General features: G+C 50.7%; 1 protein-coding gene across 1 annotated transcript in view; it reads left to right on the plus strand.

Annotated features, from left to right (window-relative positions):
* The window catches only part of KIRREL3 (kirre like nephrin family adhesion molecule 3), a 138,808-nt gene that overhangs the window by 80,858 nt on the left and 36,781 nt on the right, over positions 1–21,169 (plus strand). The window contains exons 6-8 of the mRNA XM_062508538.1: positions 953–1,110; positions 4,591–4,741; positions 9,955–10,060. Of these exons, the coding sequence (XP_062364522.1) occupies positions 953–1,110; positions 4,591–4,741; positions 9,955–10,060 (415 nt within the window). The remainder of the gene's footprint in view (positions 1–952; positions 1,111–4,590; positions 4,742–9,954; positions 10,061–21,169) is intronic.

Consider the following 21,169-nt stretch of genomic DNA (forward strand, 5'->3'; position numbering starts at 1 on the left):
CCCTGTCTCTGGCTTCATTTCCAGCAGAGATGCCCAGGGCTGTGTGGTCCCAGCAGAGCCATGGCCCGGAGCTGCAGCCTCCCACGGGCTGTCAGGTGTTTTCAAAGGAAGACTGAGGTCCTAAATGCCTCCCTAGCCCCCAACCTAGGTCTACATTCCCAGAGGAAGCTGCTGAGATGCCTCCCTGTGTCTGGAGGTGACCACATCCTGCATGTGGGAGTGGCAGGGACATCAGATAGAGCAGGGAGTGCCCAGGGCTTCCCCCATTCCTCCCTCTGGGACAGAAGGCTGCCAAGAGAGCCCTCCTCAAAGGCCAGCACCTGGAAATCACACTCCTGATGCCCAGAGGTTATTCCACCCTGAGTCCTGCACGTCCAAATCCAATTTCCCCTGCCCTTCTACCCCAAAACACTCTCACGTCCCTCCCACTTTGCAGTCAGAAGAACAGAGGTCATCCCAATCCTTTCCAATCCCCATGTCCTGTGTCCAGCAGCAGCCAGATAGAGATCCCCAGGGAGGAAGAGGGGAGCAGGCTCAGGAAGCAGGGATCTTTATTTCATTGCTTTCAAGTACTCACCATCCTCCCAGAGTTTGCAGCTCAGGGACATGCAGGGCTTTGAGGATTTAGTAGCCCTTGGTGGATTTATCTGCCACAGACCTGGTCCCTCATATTCCTGCAAAGCCTGCAGTCGCCCGGCCCCAGTTCCCTCAGAAACTTCTCCAGTTGCTGCTGCTGGAGTTCACATCTGGGGCACAGCTTTCAGAAGAGCAGCAAAAGGCAGGTGGCTCTAACCTGGGGACAGGGGGTGGCACTGACATGGCCATCCCAAACCATCTGCAGAGTCCGAGACCTCACAGGCCAGCCCTGGCAGTCCAGCCCCCACAGGTGACTCCAGGAAGGTGGGTTCCATGCTTCAGATGACATTGTCTCCTCTGTGCTCTTTCCTTGCAGTTCCTCCAGATGACCCTGTCATTATGGGGGGGCCCATCATCAGCCTCAGGGCAGGAGACCCCCTGAACCTGACCTGCCATGCAGACAACGCCAAGCCAGCAGCCTCCATCATCTGGATGCGGAGGGGAGAGGTCATCAATGGAGCCACCTATTCCAAGGTGAGGCTGGGACAAGGCCTGTGCTCTTCCCTGGTTCATGAAAGGGGTACCAGGGTTCACACAACCCCAAAACATTTGGGGCAGCACCCTCAGCTCTTCAGAGCTGAGGCTCTCAAATCTCACCCTGCGTTCCTTCATAAAACATCCCCAGTGGGAAGGCTGGGAGGAGACAGCCAGGAGCATGCAAGTGAGAAGCCCCAAACTGTCATCAAAATGGCTCTGCTCTGAATTTGGCTTTTTGCTCCTTCTCACAGCTTGTAATCATTTGGTGTGGCCACTTCTCTCCCTTAATCCCCCCTGGGTGTGGTGTTCATGGCGTGTACAGCAGCACTGACCCAGCCCTGGTTCTGATTCTGCAACAGAGCCTCTGGATCAAAGGGGTGGTTGCAGTGACATGTGTTCCTTCCTCCAACTGCAATTTTCCATGAAAAATTGTCAGGGTTCTTGGCATTTTTTAATTTAGAGAGAAAGTCTTTATTGGGTCATGAAGGAAATCATCAAAGAGCAATCAGCAGCACACTGGGAATGGGACCCCACATAAACATCTCCTGTTTATGGGCGCCTGATAACTGGTGGGTGTGAAAGATTCGGTAACACTTGACAGTTTTAATGAAAATTTCTAAGGGGCAAAATTCAAGACCTAAAATGGGTCAGTTTGCAGCCAAAACTTCAAAGTGGGCAGTGAGAGCCATTCCTCGAGCTCCCCGAAGATCTTTAATAAACATTTCATCCTCTGCTGCCACTCTGAAGCCTCTATCTGGCCTCATTCCAGCGATATCCTGATTTGCTGGGGAGAGCAGAGGAGGCAGAACATCCTCCCTGCTTCCTCCTCCCTCCCTCCTCCTCCTCCTTGCTGAAGCTGAGCTGCTTCCCTGCAGCCAGGGGTGAGCAGAGAGGAACCTGCCCCATCTCCCTGAATGGGATGTGAGAGGCAGCACTAATTAGAGCCAGAGAGAACCGACCTCTTCTCTCTCTCAAATCGAGTGGAATTAATTAAAACCCAGGCAGTTGTTGAGAGCTTATCCCCCCTGCTCCCAGCCTTCCCTTCCAGGGCAGTCAGGACTGGCCCTGAGGAGACAAATTTTGAGCCTTGACCCTTTCAGACCCACAAGCAGTGCAGAGCAGAGAAGGGGGAACACCCATCTTTAAAATATTTCCAACAAAACACCCTTCCAAAGCAGAGTTTTCCAGGCTGAAGATCTATCTCCCAGAGCACAGAGATCTCCATGGCATTTTAAGCAGTTGGCAGGGTAGGGCCGGAAGGGGAGCCCAGTTCTGCATGGGGCATGAAGCATCCTTCCCTCCTCCTGGAATCAGGAAAACCTCTGTTTCTGAGGCTGAAACTCATTTTCTCCTGACTACCTGCAGGTTTCCATAAGGCCCTTCCACAGTGAAAAAAAATCAGCCTTTAGAAAAACTAGCAGACAATTTTAGACATTTTTTTTGAGTAAGAAGTTTGGATTTTTGGGTTCTTAGAAACATTTCCCTTTTGAAGCTCCCATTAAAATAGTTCCTCAATTTGCCTCTTTCTGCTTTTTCAAGAAAACTGAAACCCAACCCAGCTTTCCTTTGATCCAGATATTCTAGCCAACCAAAAAGAATCCCTGTTCGGGTTACTAAATGCCTGAAATCATTCACACTGAGTGATAATTTCTTTGTTACTCTGAATTTCCAGTCCACCAACTGAGCCATATGCAGCCCCCTGCAATCCCAGCCAGGCAGCACAGAACAGCCACGGCTGACTGAAACCCCCCTGATCCATATTGAAGGGGACAGGGAATGTTACAAGATCCTGCAGGATTTGGAGGTTAACCTCAAATAGGGGAAATTCTGCACAGACTTAGGATTCAGCTCAACCCCAGCACCAAAAGTGGGGCTGTTCCCCAAGGGAAGAGCACACAGGGTGACAATAAAGCAAGGACAGGACAGCATCCTGCTTTTTTGTCCAGAGGTGGGAACACAGCTGGGGAAGGGGCTGGAGGACCAGGAGTGTCTGGGGGTGCTGTGGGGGTTCAGCCTGGAGAAAAGGAGGCCTGGGGGAACCTTCTTGCTCTCCCCAGATCCCTGACAGGAGGGGGAACCAGGGGGAGGAGTTGGGCTCAGCTCCCAGGGAACAAGGGACAGGATGAGAGGAAATGGCCTCAAATTGTGCCAGGGGATGTTTAGATCAGATATTGAGAAAATTTCTTTACTGAAAAGGTATTCAGATATTGGAACAGGTTCTCAGCCTGGTGGGAGATTCCCCATCCCTGGAAGTGTTCCAAAAACCTGTGGAAGTGGTGGAGAGGGATGTGGTTTAGTGGGTCAGTGCTGTTAGTGCTGGGTAAATGGATGGACTTGATCTCAAAGGGCTTTTCCAGTCTTAATGACTCTGGGATTCTGGACTGACTGTGGTGACAATTACTCAGCAGCATTCCTTGTCTCATGTACTCAAGAGGCACAAACCTGTGCGCATGAAGGCTGTGCCACAATGAGCCCAGGGAAAGCATTAGCCTTGGAGTCAAAGAATCATTTAGGTTGGAAACGCCCTCCAAAATCAAGTCTAGCCATTCCCCCAGCACTGCCAAGGCCACCACTAAACCATGTCCCCAAGTGCCACATGCACACATCTTGCTGACATCTCTTTATCTCCCAATAAAGCCATGTCTTACACTGTGAGGAACAAACTTGAAGGATACCGACTTAGAAGGAAAAACTGCCTGGCAGGATCCAAAATCCACTGCAGATAAACCAGAGAGAGGTCAGAGGTTGGAGGATGATTAAAAGGCTGAAAAATCACACAACATCTTGAGAGCTCTGAGGTCTCAATTTATCAAAGTCAGGGTTACGGGGTGACACGACCTCTGTAAGAGCTTGCAGGAGGATTAGGGGATGGTAAGGAAGCTCTCCCAGGCTCCTGCGCTCCCAGAAAAGGAGCAGGAGCCAGATAAATCCAGGGAAGGAGCATGGTGCCAAGGCTAAGCAGGCAGAGCTGCTTCCCCCAGGATCTGGATCTCTGGCCTCCATCAGTGAACACCTGAGAGGTGATGATTTACCACAGGCTGGGCTAGAACACAGCATGGCAGCCAAGGATCCATGGCCAGGGTCCATCCATGCTGCTGGCAGCTGGCATCACCACTCATGGCTATGGGAAGTGCCCAGGCAGCTTTGTGCACTCACCTGGCAGAAGATGACAGCAGGGTGACAAAAAGGCATTTGCCTCTGGCTCCCTCTTTCTGGGGGTGGTCGCTGACATGTCTCACTGGAGCTTTCCTCCCCAGCCCAGGCACAGCAGGGCTGCAGGGAAGCAGATGGGAGTTAAGAGCCCAATTCCCAGAGAAGTGCAGTGAAATTTGTCTTTGTTATTCCCGTAAGGCTTTTGGCAGATTCCAGCCAGAGGAGCTGTTATTACAGGAAGCTGCTTAGCTGAGAAGCTCTTATTGATCCTGGGGACCTGTCCAGTAGGAAAGTCCTTTCCTCATCCCTGTTTCCTCCTCACAGACACTCCTCCGTGATGGCAAGAGGGAGAGCATCATGAGCACGCTGTTCATCTCCCCCTCCGACATCGAGAACGGGGAGAGCATCGTGTGCCGTGCCACCAACAAAGCCATTCCCAGCGGGAAGGAGACTTCTGTCACCATTGACATCCAGCGTGAGTACACAGCTGGCTGAGCCACCTCTGGCTGCTGGGACACCCCAGCCTCTCTGCCCTCTCCATTGCTGCCCTAGGGCTGTCTGCAGCGCTCTGACTCCAGTCAGGAGCAGCGTGCTGGGGGTGGGGGTTTCTCTTCACTGGGATTTACTGGTGTATCAACAGAGTGAAGGCACAGCCAGGAGATTTCATGACCTCGAGCTTCCTGGGGCACCAAGGAATGCCCACACTATAGGGATATCCTCCTGTGTCTGTGGATTTGAGCAAAAGCAGCACCAGCTGCCATGATCTGGGTGGCCCAACTGTGCCCTGATCCTCGGGGTCTTTGAAGCAGGGCTGGATCCCAAAGGGTTTTGAGTGAGCAAGCAACCTCTCTGAGCATGGCCAGCAGCAGAGATACGTCCCGTTAGGATTTCTGGTGCAGAATTGTGTGTTTCCAGTCTTGCAGGCAGTTCAGTGATGTTTTCTGTGAGACACCTGACCAGGACAGTGTCCCTCCCGTGACACAAAGCCAGCACCAGTCACCACCTCAGGGGACAGGGCTGTGTTCAGAGCTGTACCATTCACCCCTTACTGTAAATCCACAAAGCAAAATCTGCCATTGTCCAAAATACACATTTCACAGGCCTCTTCCCTCCTCCTCTTCTGTAGCCATCGCTCTTGGGCTCCTCCTGACCCCTTCCAGCCACGCTCCATTCACACGCCCAGTTCCTGCAGCTGTATTTACCTACAACTTGCAAAAGCAGGATGTTCAATATTAGCATGCCAGCTGCTTTCCAGAGACCAATTAAAACTGGCAAACCCAACTGAACAAACTCAAGCGCAGCAGAAAATTCACCATTTAAGACTCGCAGCTTTTGCTGCCGGAAGATTACCACGCTCTTGGGTCACTGGCTGCATGTCCTGACAGAACTGGGCAGATAAAATGAGATAATAGCTTGGGTTATTTCACAGCCAGCAAACAGCTACAATAGCTGGAGACACACTCACACAAACAACACGGAGCAGAGACATCATTACACTGGGCAGTACAGTGTGGGCTGGAGACGTGAGCTGAATCCCCAAGCCACATGGAATCTCCTTGGGAAAGAGAAAAACCAGATAAAGAGCACCAATTTCCACTCTGAGCTATTAAATACTCCATGCTGTGAATATAATAACAATAATATCCTACCCAGCTACTAAAAGTATGTTGTTCATAATGGAGGCTAATGAGGATATCAATTTCCTAAAGCTGGATGGGTGATGGGATAGAAAAATACTAAGATGGATTAACCAAGCTGAGGTGGGATGGATTTTGACCTGGATGCAAAAACCTGTTATAGCTGCATCTAGTAACAGAATCATGGAATCGTTAAGGTTGGAAAAGACCTCTAAGATCTTCAGGTGCAACTATTAACCCAGCTTTAGCTCATGAGGTTTCATTCCCAGCCTTGCAGACAACCAGCTACATTCACTTTGCTAAGAGCTAAAGGTGCTTTACTTAAGCAAAAAATATCTGGGCCACTCATTTTTTGCCTAGGGAATTGTCTTGGTAAATCCTGCTTGTGGGTCTTCTTCCAATGTCTAGCAGAGAAGCAGCACCTTAGGGAAAGAAAGAAGTGGTTTCTGCAAGAATAAGGAAAAGCAGGCAGCAGGTGTTGGCTGGGGAGCTCTTCCCAGCCTGGCATGAGCTGCAGCATCCTCCTGGACCCTGCACTCTCCACTCCAGCAGTGCAGGTTGAATTTACACCATAGCAAGCATCACCCATCCACATGGTTTGAGAGATGGCCTTGCAAAATTATCCCAGGGATCCAAAAAATTAATCCTTCCCAGGAAGCAGCAGCCTGGTAAATCACTCCTGCTGCTTTCTTTCATTTTTTCTGCAACTCAAAAGAACGTCAGCAATGCTCACAGGCAGCAGAGAAACACCAGGATGGAGTTTATTCCTAGGAAGGGTGTGTGTGCATGGTGGGAGAGATTATCATCTTTCAGCTGTTGGAAAATTGAAGTTGAGGTCACATCAATCTCATGCTTGACCATCATACCAGCAATGAAAGAGCTGAGTCATAAAACCCTCCCCTTCCAAATAGATAAAAAAGGGGTGTTGGCAGAAAGAGCTGGAAAAAGCCCCAGTGCAGGGTCTGTAATGGAAACACTAAGCAGCTCCAGCTGGAACATCTGTTCAATGTGATTTCCGTTCCACCAGCCACATCAAAGTCAGCCTCCTGTGAGTTATGCATCGAACATCACAAGTGGGATTAAAATCATGTTTAATAGTTTGATATGCCATAAACTATTTATACTGCCGGAGCCCAGTGGCTCCATGGAAATGCACACCCAGCATGCCAGGATGGGGAGGAGCAGGGTTATTGCTTATCCAAAGCCATTTGCTCCAAACCTTTGCACGCACATGTGCAGTTGCTCATTTTTACACCTTTTTCTGTCATGGCAAGAAGGGATTTGGCTGGTTCTGTATGTTTTTGTAGGAGGTGGGAGGAGGAGGGAAGTGGAGGGTGATGAGGGGGCACATTGCTGTGCTGGAGAGTCTCCTGATGTGTTTATCCTTGGAGCTTGGCAGTGTTTGATTCCCTTTTGTGCCTCCCACTGGGGAGTGGAAAGCCCAGGGCTGAAGTGGCATCTTAGCCTTAGTGAAGAGGCTTGGAAGGGCTTGTCCACAGGGGAGAGGAGCACGGAGCGGGATCCACACCTGGCAGGGCAGAGTCAGCACAGTGCCTGCAGCTCATGGAGCTCAGCCTGCAGCCATTCCTGAAGGGCTGAGTGGGAACAGGGGGAGCTGAGGGGTTTGCCAAGGTGCCCCCCGGGCTGTGGGGCTGGTGAGGAGTGATGCTGGTCCCGGTGCCCGTCCCGGTGCCACACAGCACCTGCAGCAGCACTCAGCATCCTCTCCTCCCGCTGCCTGTGGGCTGGCTCTATCTCATTCCATCATTCAAATTCATTACAAGAAGCCAGGCAGGAATTATAATTGTAACCGAGTGGAATTACATCCTGATGAGTTACAATTTGTGTCTTTTTTCCCTTTAAAATGCCCCGAAACACACTGGTACACAGAAGCCCACGCTACCCGCGGCACCCTCAATACTCGAAAGCGCAATCCCATTTCTGAAAGGCGAGATCAAAGACTTTAATTCATTTCCTTTGCTCTCTCTTTTTTCTTTTTTTTTTTTTTGTCTTTTTAAATTTATTTTTTTTATTATTATTTTGAGTGCAGGAGGGAGCCGTGCTCATTTTAATACAAAGAGGCTCCTCTCCGTAAATCGTAGGCACAGCTCCTAACCCATCAAACAATGGGGAAGCTACTAAAGAGAAGTGTGATTCATACTTAACAAAGGAAGGTGATTAGCTGTTGTTGTCTAACAATAGGGAAGTGTCAGGATGCCTGGGAATGAATTAGGAGCCCGCTATACATCTCTGGGCTGCTATGTCAGGGAAGCTCATTTATATTCCCAACTGCGCCCATCTTTATTGTCATTTGAATTGCACATTTTAAAATGAAATTAGGGTAAATTGAAAATACCTATAATTTCCCCGTCATAATTTCCCATCAGGAAGGCAGGTGGCTTTGCTCACAACAAAGCCAGGCTCCGGGTGGGTAAATGCCACGGGGAGGAGGAGAAGGAGGCACTGGAGCACTGCAGGGATCCTGCCTTTCCTTCTCCCCTCCTGCCCAGCCAAGGTCACTGCCGAGGCTCCGCTGCTGTCCCCAGGCTGCTCACCTGGAATTCAGCAGGGTTCCTTTGGAGGTAGCTCCCACACCAGTACGCCCAGCCGGAGCCCACACCCTCCAGCAAAGGCACGGTTTTTCAGGTCACTCCAGCAGGACCCTGACTGTGCCTGGTGGAGGGAGATGAAAGCAGGGAAAATTCCATCCCTGTCCAACACAAGGACCCTCCTTGAGCTTGGCTGGCTCCGCAGCTTCCCTGCAGGAACCCGAGCCCCGGGATGTGTCCAGCCCTGCAGCGCTGACCCCAGCCCAGCCCAGCACTCTGGGATTACCCAGCACACCTGAGGCCAAGGGAGGTGCCCTGGACCAGCTGCTCTGCCCCCCTGTCACCTGCAGCTTTCCCCCATTTTCCAGCTGGGAAGGGCATTGCTGGAGCACTTGGAAGAGGAGAGAGGCAGAAGCTAAAGCTGGACACGTAACATGTCCTATTTTAGGGTGTGTTTTTGCAGAGTCCCACCTCAAGGACAAGAGAGCCCCTCAGCTGGGTTGATGAGCCCCAATACCCTCTGCCAGGGGACAGCTGGTTCTTCAGGCACCAAAAAAACCTTCTGCAAAGCCATTTCTTTCTGCTTTTACCCCTCAAATGAAATCCCATGCTTAAAACCTAAAGCTGAAGGCCTGACACCCCACCTCAGTCATCATGAAAAATTAAAACAACTCTAGATATTCTTCATCTGAACCTTTCACCCATTTCCTGTCTGCTTTCATCGGTTCCTTCCTAAATTTTATTTGCTGCTAAAGCATTTAGATGCTTCTCACGTGAGAAGGAGAGAAACTGAGGAGCATTTGGAAGACTGGCGCAGCCTGTGACACCAGTAAGGCCTTGGCAGAGATGATTAGGCTGATGAAAGAGCAGAAATGCCACTTTAAAGTTAGAGGATAGACAAAACATCATTGTTACACAGCTAGATATTAAACTGGAGTGTCTCAAAGCAGGCAAGTTTATGTCCTTAAATGAGAATCAGAGCCAGCAGTCACATTTTCCAAGTGAAACGTTACTTCAAATGGTGTCTGTGGCTCCTCTTCCTGTCTTATTCACTGAAGCCCTTCAAGAGAAGAGCAGCGTTCATGGCATCAGCCTGTCTGACAACCATTCTATGGCTTTAAACTGAAAAACTGCTTCCCACTGCCAGAGGGCAGGGTTAGATGAGATTTCAGGAAGAAATTCTTCCCTGTGAGGGTGGTGAGGCCCTGGCACGGATTGTCCAGAGAAGCTGGAAGTGTTCAAGGCCAGGTTGGACGGGACTTGAAGCAACTTGGTCTAGTGGAAGGTGTCCCTGCCCATGGCAGGGGGTGGAACTGGATCATCTTTAAGGTTCCTTCCAACCAAAACCATTCTGGGATTCTGTGATATCAAGGAGTCTCAGTGCTTTTGCCAGGCTTTCTTACAGCCAAGCTTTGCTTTGTAGGCTGAGAAGCTGGCAGGCAGCAGGCAGGGGATATTGCACCGTGTGTTTGTGTTCCTCATGGTCCTGTCTGTCTTTGCAGACCCACCCCTGGTGAACCTGTCCGTGGAGCCACAGCCAGTGCTGGAGGACAACACCGTGAAGTTCCACTGCTCCGCCAAGGCCAACCCTGCTGTCACCCAGTACAGGTAAGGTGGCACTGCTGGCACCCCTGGCACCTCAGTCCAGCCCTCTGCTGAGAGCATCTCGCCTTCCCCCTGAAACACTTCCCCCCCAGGTGACCCAGCAGAGCTCAGCACCTCTGCCTGTGGTTTCTGGTGGCCATTCTACCTCCTGCCATGTTTCTCACTGCTTGGTGCTCACTGTGGCTCGTCCCCACTTCCTCTGCTGAGGGATGCATGGCTGGAGCCAGCCCCTCCTCCCTGCTGTGCCAGGGTCCTTGTCCCCACTCTGCTGCCTCCTCTGGCCTTGATGATGCTGTTGCAGGTTAAGAGGCTCTTCTTCTGCTGTCATGTTCTGCTGCGTGCAACAGCTTCAGGTCAAGGATTCATGGGCACCTGGCGTGGGTTAAGAGGCCTGGCACTGAGCTGGCAGTGCCATCTGTTTGGGCAATGCACGCCGAGTGAAAAGCCTATTATGGGAAAATTCTTTTTTTTGCACACTCTTCTATGATTTGAACAAAGCAGCTCTATCACCATTTCTGTGTAACCCTTAAGCAACCACCACAAGCCTCTCTGCGCCCAACATGGTGGAGCTGAGCTCAGGAGGGGCCAGAGCAGATGTGCAGGTGCCAGAGACGTGAGGGGGCACAGGGGATGGGATCTCCTTGAGTGGAACATTCTCCCTGAGTGGGTGGGGTCATTTCTGCTAGCCACAGTGCCCCTGCACTGGCCACAGTGAGCTCACAGCAGAGTACAGGTGCTTGAGGAGATCTGGAGCAGAAGGATATGTTGTGAGCTTGTTGCTAAGAGAGGCCTGGGGTGCAGGTGGTGCATGGGGTCCCTGCCAGCCCTGAGCCTCCCTGGGTCCTCTCTTCCCTCTGGTGACCAGGGTAAGGACCTGAAGGAACAGCTGGAGCTGTGCCGGGGAGGTTTAGGTTGGATTTCAGTGAAAGGTTCTTCCCCCAGAGGGTGCTGGCACTGTCCAGGCTCCCCAGGGAACAGGCACGGCCCTGAGGCTGCCAGAGCTCCAGGAGCCTTTGGACAGCACTGCCAGGGATGGACAGGGTGGGATTGCTGGAGGTCTGTGCAGGGACAGGGGCTGCACTCGATGATCCTTGTGGGACCCTCCCAGCTCAGGAAATTCTGTGATTCCGTGGGTGCTCGTCCAGGGATTGATGAGCAGGAGAGCAGATGCTCTGCACTGAGTGGAGTCACAGCCGTGGGCTCTTGGCTTTGGGTGTGAGGTCTCCTGCATCAGAAAACGCCTCTCCTCTCACAGTGTTTTTTTGTCTGAGCAGACAAACTATGGGTATGGGAAGCAGGGCAGGCTGTCAGCACACTTGGGGAGAAAAGAGCTTTGTGTAAGCAGGTACATCTCTGTCCCATCTCATCCATCAGCCACTCACCCCTCCTGCCTGGAAGGCCTGAGCATGCACACACAGGCTCATCATCCGTTCTGCCTCTGCAGAACCATCCATGGGTAACAGCACAGGAGGCACCTCCAGGGACAGGTTACCATGACCCACCTCCTGTTAGGCTTGTGCAGCTTAATTAGTGCAATCAGGTTTCCTGGTAGGAACTATTCCTTCCAGCTGGATATCAGCACAACAAAGCAATAATTGTGTTCCTAGTTACACAGAAGAGTTATTAATTCAAGAAGTCAATTAATGTCAAAGATACAAATAGCCCTGGTTTCATATTTACAGCTGGTAGGAAAACAAAGTGCGTGGCAGGCTGGGTGAAGGACCCACGTGGTTCTTACTCCAGGATTGATTCTGGTACAGTCCAAGGCAAAACAACCATCTCTGCTTAAGGAACCAGACAGTAGCAAGACCCTTGCAAAACTCCTGCTCCATCAGCCTATTTCTCAACAAAGAAACCTTCCTGATCATCCCTGAGCAGCCTGGAAGGCTCCAGTCTAAAGTTTCCACTTCCTTGGGCAGGGACTTCGGACAAGGGAAAATGGCTTCCCACTGCTGGAGGGCAGGGCTAGATGGGATATTGGGAAGAAATTCTTCCCTGTGAGGGTGAGGAGGCCCAGGCAGAGGATGCCCAGAGAAGCTGTGGCTGCCCCTGGATCCCTGGAAGTGTCCAAGGCCAGGCTGGACAGGGCTTGGAGCAGCCTGGGATAGTGGAAGTTGTCCCTGCCCGTGGCAGGGGTAGAATAAGAAGCGCTTTAAGGTCTCTTCCAGCCCAAACCATTTTGGCATTCTGTGATTCCTCCTGGCTGTTTCCACCCAAGCCAAGTTGCTTTTCTCTACCAAGCAGAGGTGGACCCAATGCTCTCCTCCCATCTTTGCTGCCACCTTGGTAGTGCAGGTTTTTGCTGTTCCCTCTGGCTGCAAATGCCCCCCTCTGCCCTCTTTCTTCCTTCTCACCTATCCTGAGGCCATGGGTCTTGTCACCCTTCCTGTCCCCTGAGTCTCCATTATTCTACTTTGCTGCAAATGGCTTTGGGATTCATTTCATGATGGATTTTACTCTTAAAATTAATTACATGGTTTTTTTCAGGCTATGCTTTCCCATAAAAAGTGTTTTGGGTGAGGAAAGAAAAGGAGCATGACAAATTCGATCACTTTGGGTTTTTCATTTCTTGAGTAAACTTCACACGAGGCTTTTTCCTTACCACTGTGACAAGCAAACAGGACTCAGCAGTGCTCGCTGGGCTTCCTTCTGCTTAAAGGCTCTGATTGATGGAGAGGGGATTTGTTTCCCTTCCATAAGATTCCAAAGCTCTTCACTATGTAAAAGTGGCAGATGTTTCATCTCTGAGGCTTGGAGCCCTCTGGAGTGGGACATCCAAGCAAGGACCCCCTGCACCTCAACACTGGTCAGGAGAGAAGGATGGGATGTGTCAAGCCCCAGGACTGAGTCATCTGGAGGTTTGAGAGGGCAGAACATGAGCTTGGTGTCATCCCCAGGGTCACTCAGGACCCCACAACTGGTGAAAATTAACTTATTCTACCTTAAAAAAAAAATAGGAACCATAATTTTTTTTCTCCTTGGATGAGGACCACTCTTCTGTATCTCCTATGGCTTCCCTCATGCTTGGACAGAGATCCCAGATCTTCAGACAATATTTATTTTTAGTCCCTCCCCCCACCCCCATCCAATATGTTTGTCAGTAAATAACTCTGAATACAAAGGAAGAATGTTTAAACCACCTTAATCCCCTTTTGTGGGCATAAATCCACAGCCATCCCTCCTACCAATACACCAGCAAGCTGTCACCTTGCTGGAGGTTCTGAGGAGCCATAGGTTTTGCATTGGGTTTGCATCCTGGGTTTTCTCCCTTGGAAAAAAAGCACATGAGTTCAAATATCTCACCCACATATGTTCCCTTGGAAAGAATCCATGAACTGGGCTCTTTGTTAGGATGAAGTCACTAAACAACCTCCATGGCCCTGCTGACCCAAGATTTTAACCCAGATCTCTTATTCTTTTAGTTAGGAGGGCAAGGGAAAAGAAACAAAATTCAACACAACTTCCCAAGGGACAAAAAGCCCCCTCTGGCCCTATAGAGAACATAGTTTTGATGAAATTGAGCTGCTTTTTCCTTAGGAAGTTTTCTTTGTACTTGTTTATATAATCACACACAGATCGATTTTAATGACCTGGTGGGAAAAGAGACCTCAGAGCAATCCACTCCCAGAGCCAGAGTGGAAAGCTACAGCCTGCACTTTGTTTTCTCTTCTGAATGCAGAGGGTTAATGGCATTTTCTCAAAACTGACAGATTTTCACAAAATCTTTGGTCTCAGTGGCATTTTCTAAGTGAGAATCCCTCTTTAAGATCTGCTGGCATCTCATGATGTTGGGAAGCAGGCAGGGCTGGGGCAGGCTGTCCTGTGCTGGAGGCACAGCTCCTCTGCTCCTTTCCTTAGCTGAGGATGCTGCAGCTGAAATCCCAGCCCTCCCCCCTGGCTGGCAGCAGCCTTTCCTGGCGAGGAGCAGCATTTTCCCCAGGGAGGTTTGTTTGCCCACGATGTCACCTGGGCTGTCACTCGCTTTTGGACGCAGGACAGGCCGGTGTCACCAAAAGCGAGTGGAGGGCAGAGGCTGGAGAGGTGTCAGAGTGATGCTGAGCTGGGGGTTCTGGCACAGGGGTGAATTAACCCTCTGACAGCAGGGGTTTACTCATTTGGATGTTTTCCCTCCTTCCATATCAAGCAAGCTTTGCACAGACACGTCCTACAGCTTCTGCAGGGTCTTATACCCCGTCTGGCCTGGGTTTATCCCACCTCAGTCAGGTTCCCTGTGGAGCTGAAGAGCAGCTCAGCCCACCACAAAACTCATTGGTGTTGCCAGTGCAACACAGGCAACACTGGGCTCCTCAGCAGCACTTCCATGGATGTGTCCCCATCTGCTTCAGCACCGTGGAAGCCCAAAGAGGCTCCCTGGTGTCCCAAGGGTGGTAGGGGACCACACTAACCTTTCCTTTCCCCCTCCCTTGAGCCACTGCCAGTCTCTGCCAGCTGGCAGAGCATCCCAGTGCCAGGCTGGAGCAGCAAACTGCACCTGTGGGCACATCCCACCTCAACACCCTGCCTCCCACACACCTCTGTGGCATCCTGGACAGGTCTGGGATGGGGGGGAGGGAGTCTGGGAATTTACTGGCTTTCTTTTGCTGCAAGCAAATGGGCAGGAAAGGGAAAGGGAGAGTAATTAGCTGTCGCCGTTGTTCTGCTACCTGCGAGGTTGGGTAAAATTAATGGAAAGCAACAGAAGTCAGGGCTACGTGAACCGACTCCCAACCAGGCCTCCTCTTTGCTCCCTTCAGATCTCTCTATTTGCCAATCTTCTCGTGGCTTTTGATGTCTGTTGTGTGTCTGTGGGGTGTTTTTTTGCTGTTATTATTTATCACTCACAGTAAGAAAGAGAATCTTTAAAGTGGCAGAAGAAAATGGGAAGGTTTAATATTGCAGGAGGCAGAGTCCCTGAGCCTTTCGGGCTCCTGGGCTGATGATTATTTTTGTGGAGCGATGGGGAGTTGGTGCAGGCAGGGCAGTGATACAAATCTCATTCTGTGCATCCACACAGAGCTCTCACCCCCAGGGCTGGCGGAGACCTTTGCAAATAATGTTATCTTTACTGGCAGAGGGGGACATGTGGAGCCACCAGCTGCAGTTCTGGGGACCACAGCACTTCCAAAGAAAGGTGTGGGACTGACAGATACACACAGACATAGCTGGGAAGAGGGAGACATTCCTCCCAGCTGCTGCAAGGTATTGAGCACGGCAGCTGTGAGCAAGAAACAGCTCTTCATAGCTGAGGGATGTTGCAGAAGATCCAGCAGGTGCTGCAGCAGGAACAGGGGGCAGGAGGAGCTGGGGGGCATTAATGTGTCAGCCACCCAAGGGATGGTGCTGCCCTACTTCTTCCCATCCCATAGCCAAACAGGGCTCACAGTAGGTGCAGTCCAAGCAAGTTCCACACACCCTTGCTGGGCTGAAGCCCAAATCCTCCTGCATCACCCAGCTTTGTGAGTGGCAGCTGCAGCTCAGAGCTGGAGCCCCAGCATCCCCCTGGTCCTGTTGTGCCAAGCTCAGAGACATCCCACAGCATCCCATGTCCTCACCTCCACGTGCTTGCCCCTGGAGTACTGTTTTGTTTGTTGGCTCGGTAAGCTCAGGCCAGCAGGAAAGCCCTTGCTCAGTAAATACTGTTTTATCTCTGAACAGCAGCTCACTGTCGCTCATCAAATATTAATCCAAACTCAACTGCTTCTTAACGAGGTTTTCTTTAAAGGTACTGGGGCTCGAACACACCTGCTGGGAGGCAGTCTCCCTGGCTTCCCCCTGGCTTTACCCAGGGAAAACAAAGGGACAACAAGAGGGAAACATCCCTGGTCCTGTTCCTTCAGCCTTCTCCATGGGATAAGCATTTGCCACCCAGCTTTAGGGAAACAAGTGGATGAAGAGCCCAAGGGCCTTTGGTAAATCTGGTGTCTCCAAGGATCGTACATGCCCAGGTACAGCTTTTGGGTGTTTTGTTGCTGGCCTTCATGGAAAAAGTGGCAGATTTTTGTGGGTTCAGGTAGGTTCAGAGAATTTTCACCTGATATCAAGGAGCTGTGAGAGAGAAAGAGGAAATCACAATGTGCATCATCTGTGCTTTGGCCTGCCTGCCTTACTTGGAGGCATTCCTCCCACGGAGACACATTCCCACAGTTTGTTTGAACAAACGTGGGGAGAAGTTCAAGCTCCACAGAGCTTTGCTGCTCTTTACCTTTCGAGCCTTGTCTGCACTATTTGGGGACCTGCTGGCATCTCACCAGATTTATTCGTGAGATGCCTCAGCTCCCACAGGGGAGTCAAGTTCTTCAAGAGCACATGCCCCATGTCCTGCTGGAAATGGTTTGGAAGTTTGCTCAGCCTCTTGAACCAGCTCCCTTGTGGCTCAGCATTGCTTTGGTGCCTGGTAAAGAGCAGGAAAAGCAGCAAAAGCTGGGAAAGCCTTATCAAAGGGATGGGGAATGGAGGAAGGAATGAGCAGCTGGCCAGCCCTTGCTTGGCTTGGCAGAATCATTGCACTTGCACTGCCCCAGTGGATGTGGCTGGATGAACCAACTCATTGCCAGGAGCACTTCCATCATCAGTCAGTCATGGGCTCATCACACAGATCCAACTTCTCCAAAACAAATCCCAAGGAAAGAGCCAAGAGACATTCCCTGCCATCCCTGAGTGGTTGGTTATGGCAGGGGAGGAAGCCCAGAATGAAGGTCAGCAAGTTGTGGAATCACAGAATCAATTCAGTTGGGAAAAGCCTCTAAAATCATGGAGTCCAACTGTTACCCCTGCACTCCCAAGGCCATCACTAACCCATGTCCCCAACTGCCACATCCAGGGGTGGGAACTCCACCACTGTCCTGGGCAGTCTGTTCAAATATCTGACCCATATTTAGTGAAGAAATATCTCCTATCCAATATAAATCTCCCTTTGATGAAATCTGAGGCTGTTTCCACTTGTCCCACATCACTGATGCACATGAGCCCCCAGGGAATCCTATCCCTAACTCTTCACTTCCCAGGGATCAGACTTGTTCCCATGCCAGAGGGATGCATCCCAGGGATACATCCTTAGCAGGATAAAAGGGAAGGTGAAATAAAATTTGCAGCCACATCCAAGGAGTGAGGAGAGCTGGGCTCATAAATGGGTGCACCCCATTTCATCTGAACATGAGGAAGCCACATCTATAATAGAGTCCAGGAATTCAGGTCTTAGGGGAGGAAGAGCCACAGGAATTGTTTGCTGCTCCCAGGTTGGCTGAGCAGAAGGAGAAATCACCCCAGGCAGTGAGAGCAAGGTGTCTCTGTTCCAGCTAGATCTCCATTGCTTCTTTGCTTGATCAGTCAAGCTTCTGGATGTGCACAGGTTCATGTTCCTGGGTGAAAGGCCAGGGAAAGGCATGTTTGGAGTTTAACACCCTTTCATGACACCAGCGCTGTCCCTACCACTTCCATTCAGCGGAATATATTCACAGGTCCGTAGGCTGTAAAGGCCAGAAGGGATTTTTGGATTGTGGGAAGCAGATCAGAGATTGAGGGCAATGATTTCATTGGCAACCTTTGAGAGAGAAGTGGCAAATGATCCATTTAATGGGCACTGCCTCTGGCCAAGCCAGAGCAGGGGCTGTTTTCCCTCTTCTGGCACTATAAAACCTGGATATATTTTAGCATGCAGTTCTGGTGGCTTTGAAAAATGTCTGCCTGGGAGTTGGTGTGTTTTTGTGTTCCTTGCTTCCCTCTGCCCGTTCATCAAAGGCCCAGAGTAAGTGACCAAGCCCTCGTGCCCAGCATTCCCAGAGCTTCTGATCACCAAGGCCATAACCGGAGTGGCCAAGGAAGGGGGATATGCCATATTAAATTACAATCTTATTAAATTACAATCACACCTCACTTAATATTTGAAAGGGTTTGAAATGCTGCAGGGCCCCAGTGGCTGCAGACAAGGTGGGTGGGTCTGTGGGTGCACGGGCACTTTTCTCCACACCCATTGCACTCAGCATCCCACTCATGGGAAAATCACCCAGACTTCTCCTCTGGGCACTGCACAGGGACCCTGGTTGGATGGGCCTTGGAGCAGCTTGGTCTAGTGGAAGGTGTTGGAATGACATGAGCATTAAGGTCCTCTCCCACTTAAACTTCTATGGGATTCTGTGATGTGGGGCAGCCCCACAAGAGCTTCTTCAGAGTCTCAGGGGTTCCAGCCCCCAGAAAGCTGCAGAGAGATGAGATGGGGAGCAGCTCAACAAATGTCTGGTCCAGACCAGAGGCATTTCAGCATCCTGAAATGGTTTGTTTGGTCAGTTTGGTTTTGCTGCCATTTCTTGGCACACTTTGGATTTTCTTCCCCCCAGCCAGCTCCCTCCTCCAGTCCAGCTTGGGAAAGTTCTCATTTATGCCAGTGTGCAGTTTTTGTTGCCCTCCTCCCCCTGCTCCCATCTGCTCCCTCCCTCTCTGGCCGGGGCTGCCGTCTGTCCAGCGGCGGGACGCTCCGAGTCCATATGTTGTCCCTCGGCAGGGCTGTCACCTCTCCTGCTGCCTCCCACAGCCAAACTTGGCAAGGGAGGGAAAAGAAGCTGGAGTGGGGAAGGGGCCTGCAGGCATTTCACAGCAGTAACAGAATAAATCTAATTTATAGACATAGCAAAATGCAGCTAAAGCGGGAGTTGAAATAAATGCAAAGCACACTGAGGTCTCAAGTTATCGGCACTGTAACATTTTTCCTGACTATCTCTGTTTTCCTGCCTGGGTTTGTCTTTGTAGCTTCCTCCCAGACAACTGGACCTTTGCTCTGAAGTGAAAATGAAAGCTGGGGGGAAAAAAATACCAGGAAATGAATTCTTCAGATCTCCTTCGTGATGCATCAGCCCCATCTGCCAGCTCCCTGCGACAGGGAGTGGAGTGTGGCTGGGTGGCAGGTGGAGAGACAGGCTTTAAACAAAAGGAAATAAAGTAAAATAAAAGGCACAACTATCCCTGCAGCTGGGAAGTGAGACTGGGCTGCTGGGGGGGCTCTGCCAAGGCACAGAGCTCCAGGTGAGACTGGGAAGACAGGGTTGGAAGAGCCTTCGCTCATGGAGGTGTAAGGACAGGGAGATTTGTCTTCCCATTCCCTGGCTTGTCAAGGTAATGGGAACAAGCGGGTGGGAGATGTTCGGAGGCAGCTTGAACTAATTAGGGGAGAGCATAGAGGAGAGAGAGTCTGATGGAGGGGAGGAGGGAAAACACTTTGTATTGGTGAGCACAGTCCCTGATGTAGAGATGATGGAAGGTTCCAAAGCAAAGAGTGATGGAGCAGCCAGCCCGGGGCTGGATGGAGCCTCTCCGAGGGTGGGGCTGCCACTGGGGGTTGGCTGTTCCAGGAGAGCTCACAGAAACATGGGGTGCCCCACTGTGGTGCTCATCACCATCCCAACCAGGAGCACCACCATCCCAGGAGCTGGCAGCATCGTGGGCTCCCCAAACTCTGTTGCAGCCCTTTCCCAGCGCTGGAGTGAACCTGTTTCCAAAGCAGCATCTCATTTCCAGCAGACCTTAGGGCTGTGGTTGTGTTTTCCCAGCCTTGTCAGTCACCCCTCCTGCAAGACTTGCTCCTGGAGCTGGGGATGTGATTCAGAAGGGAGCAGCATTGCCTCCTCTGGCCAGATCTCCTCTCCCTTTGCAAGAAGTGGCAGCTTTTTGAGCCTAATTTAGCAGTCTTTAATCTGAGTTATTCCAAACCACACTTGCCACTTCCTTCATGCGTTCCCGCAGGATGATGGGCTGATTTCACAGAACGAAAAGCCTTAAGCAAATCTTGTCACACAAGAAAATTGATTTTTCAAAACTGACTTTTACAAGATTACTGGTGGGTTTTTTTCCCCTCATCTTTCTTCTATATCATTCCCTTCCAGTCTCACAAGGTGGCTTCAGATCTAAGGAAATTAGAGATGCTGTGACTAAATTGAAAATGTAAAAATGGGGAGAAAGAGGGGGAAAAAGACACTCAGCACCTCCTCTGCTGCTGCCTCTGAAGGATACAGCTGTGTGTGTGCTTGTGAAGGAGCAGAGTTGTCTCCTTGACCTCTCCCACTGCCATAACACCCATGCCACATCACAATAGAGTTTGTCCAAGGATTATACCAACACCTCACAGGGAGCATCCCCTGATGGGCATTCCTTGGTGATCCCAAGCTAGATTACAGGGTATTTTTCATTCTCTCCCTCAATCTGTACATATTATTTTATCCTTTGGAATTAAAAAACAGTTTCCCCCTGCCACTCCATTCAGAGATAGCTCAATGTGTTTTGTTTTAAAAAAAAGAAGACAGAGGAAGAGTTGCCTTGAAGTTGTTTCAGACAGCTTAAAATATGCTAAGCTTTTGTGTTTCTGCCACATAAATAATGAATCCTCTTACAGCTTCTGAGTCAGGAAAGACGTTGATTTAAGAGGCCTTCAGCTCTGTTTGAGGCTTTTCTGCCAGGAAGGGAAGAATGTGACCAGGGACAAGCCAGGCATGAAGGATGAAGCAGAGTGTGCAAAGAGGATGTAGGATAGGGACAGAGGTGGCAACCACCACAGCCCTGCAGGAGCTGTTCTAAGAGATTTCACTCCTTGATTCCCTCTTTGCTCCTTTATTGCAGATTTTGGGGGCTAGAGGTGTGTTTAAATGGAGGGACAATTCTGTGAGTATCTACTCCTGTCACTGTCACTGTCTCTGCCCCAGTAAAGCCTGTAAAATGTGGGAATTTGGTGACTGCAGCAGCCTCAGTTGTTCATTTGACTCATCCCCCGAGTTCCACCCTTGGAGATGTCTCTGCCAGAAAAGCAGTCAGGAGAGCTGGAAAATGTCAGCCAGCAGGCATGGCAGGAGAATGGGAAAACCTGGATGCTGGTGTCTCACAACAAACCCAGTGGGTCCCACATCCCCTCCAGGACCACGTGTCCTGGTGACTTCCCCAGTACCCATGACTGGAGTGGCAGTCAGAGGGCTCATCCTGCCATGCATCAGCTGCTGGAATGTGGATCCAGTCAAGCTGAGTTCATCAGGAAGCAGCAAAAAGGAGAAGCAAGGGACAAGCTGGCCCAGGCTGAGCTGGGGCAGGGGAGCCTTTCCTCCCCAAACCTGGTGGACAGTGCTACCTGTGCCAAGG

The sequence above is a fragment of the Cinclus cinclus genome, chromosome 25, assembly GCF_963662255.1.
Source record: "Cinclus cinclus chromosome 25, bCinCin1.1, whole genome shotgun sequence".
NCBI lineage: Eukaryota > Metazoa > Chordata > Aves > Passeriformes > Cinclidae > Cinclus > Cinclus cinclus.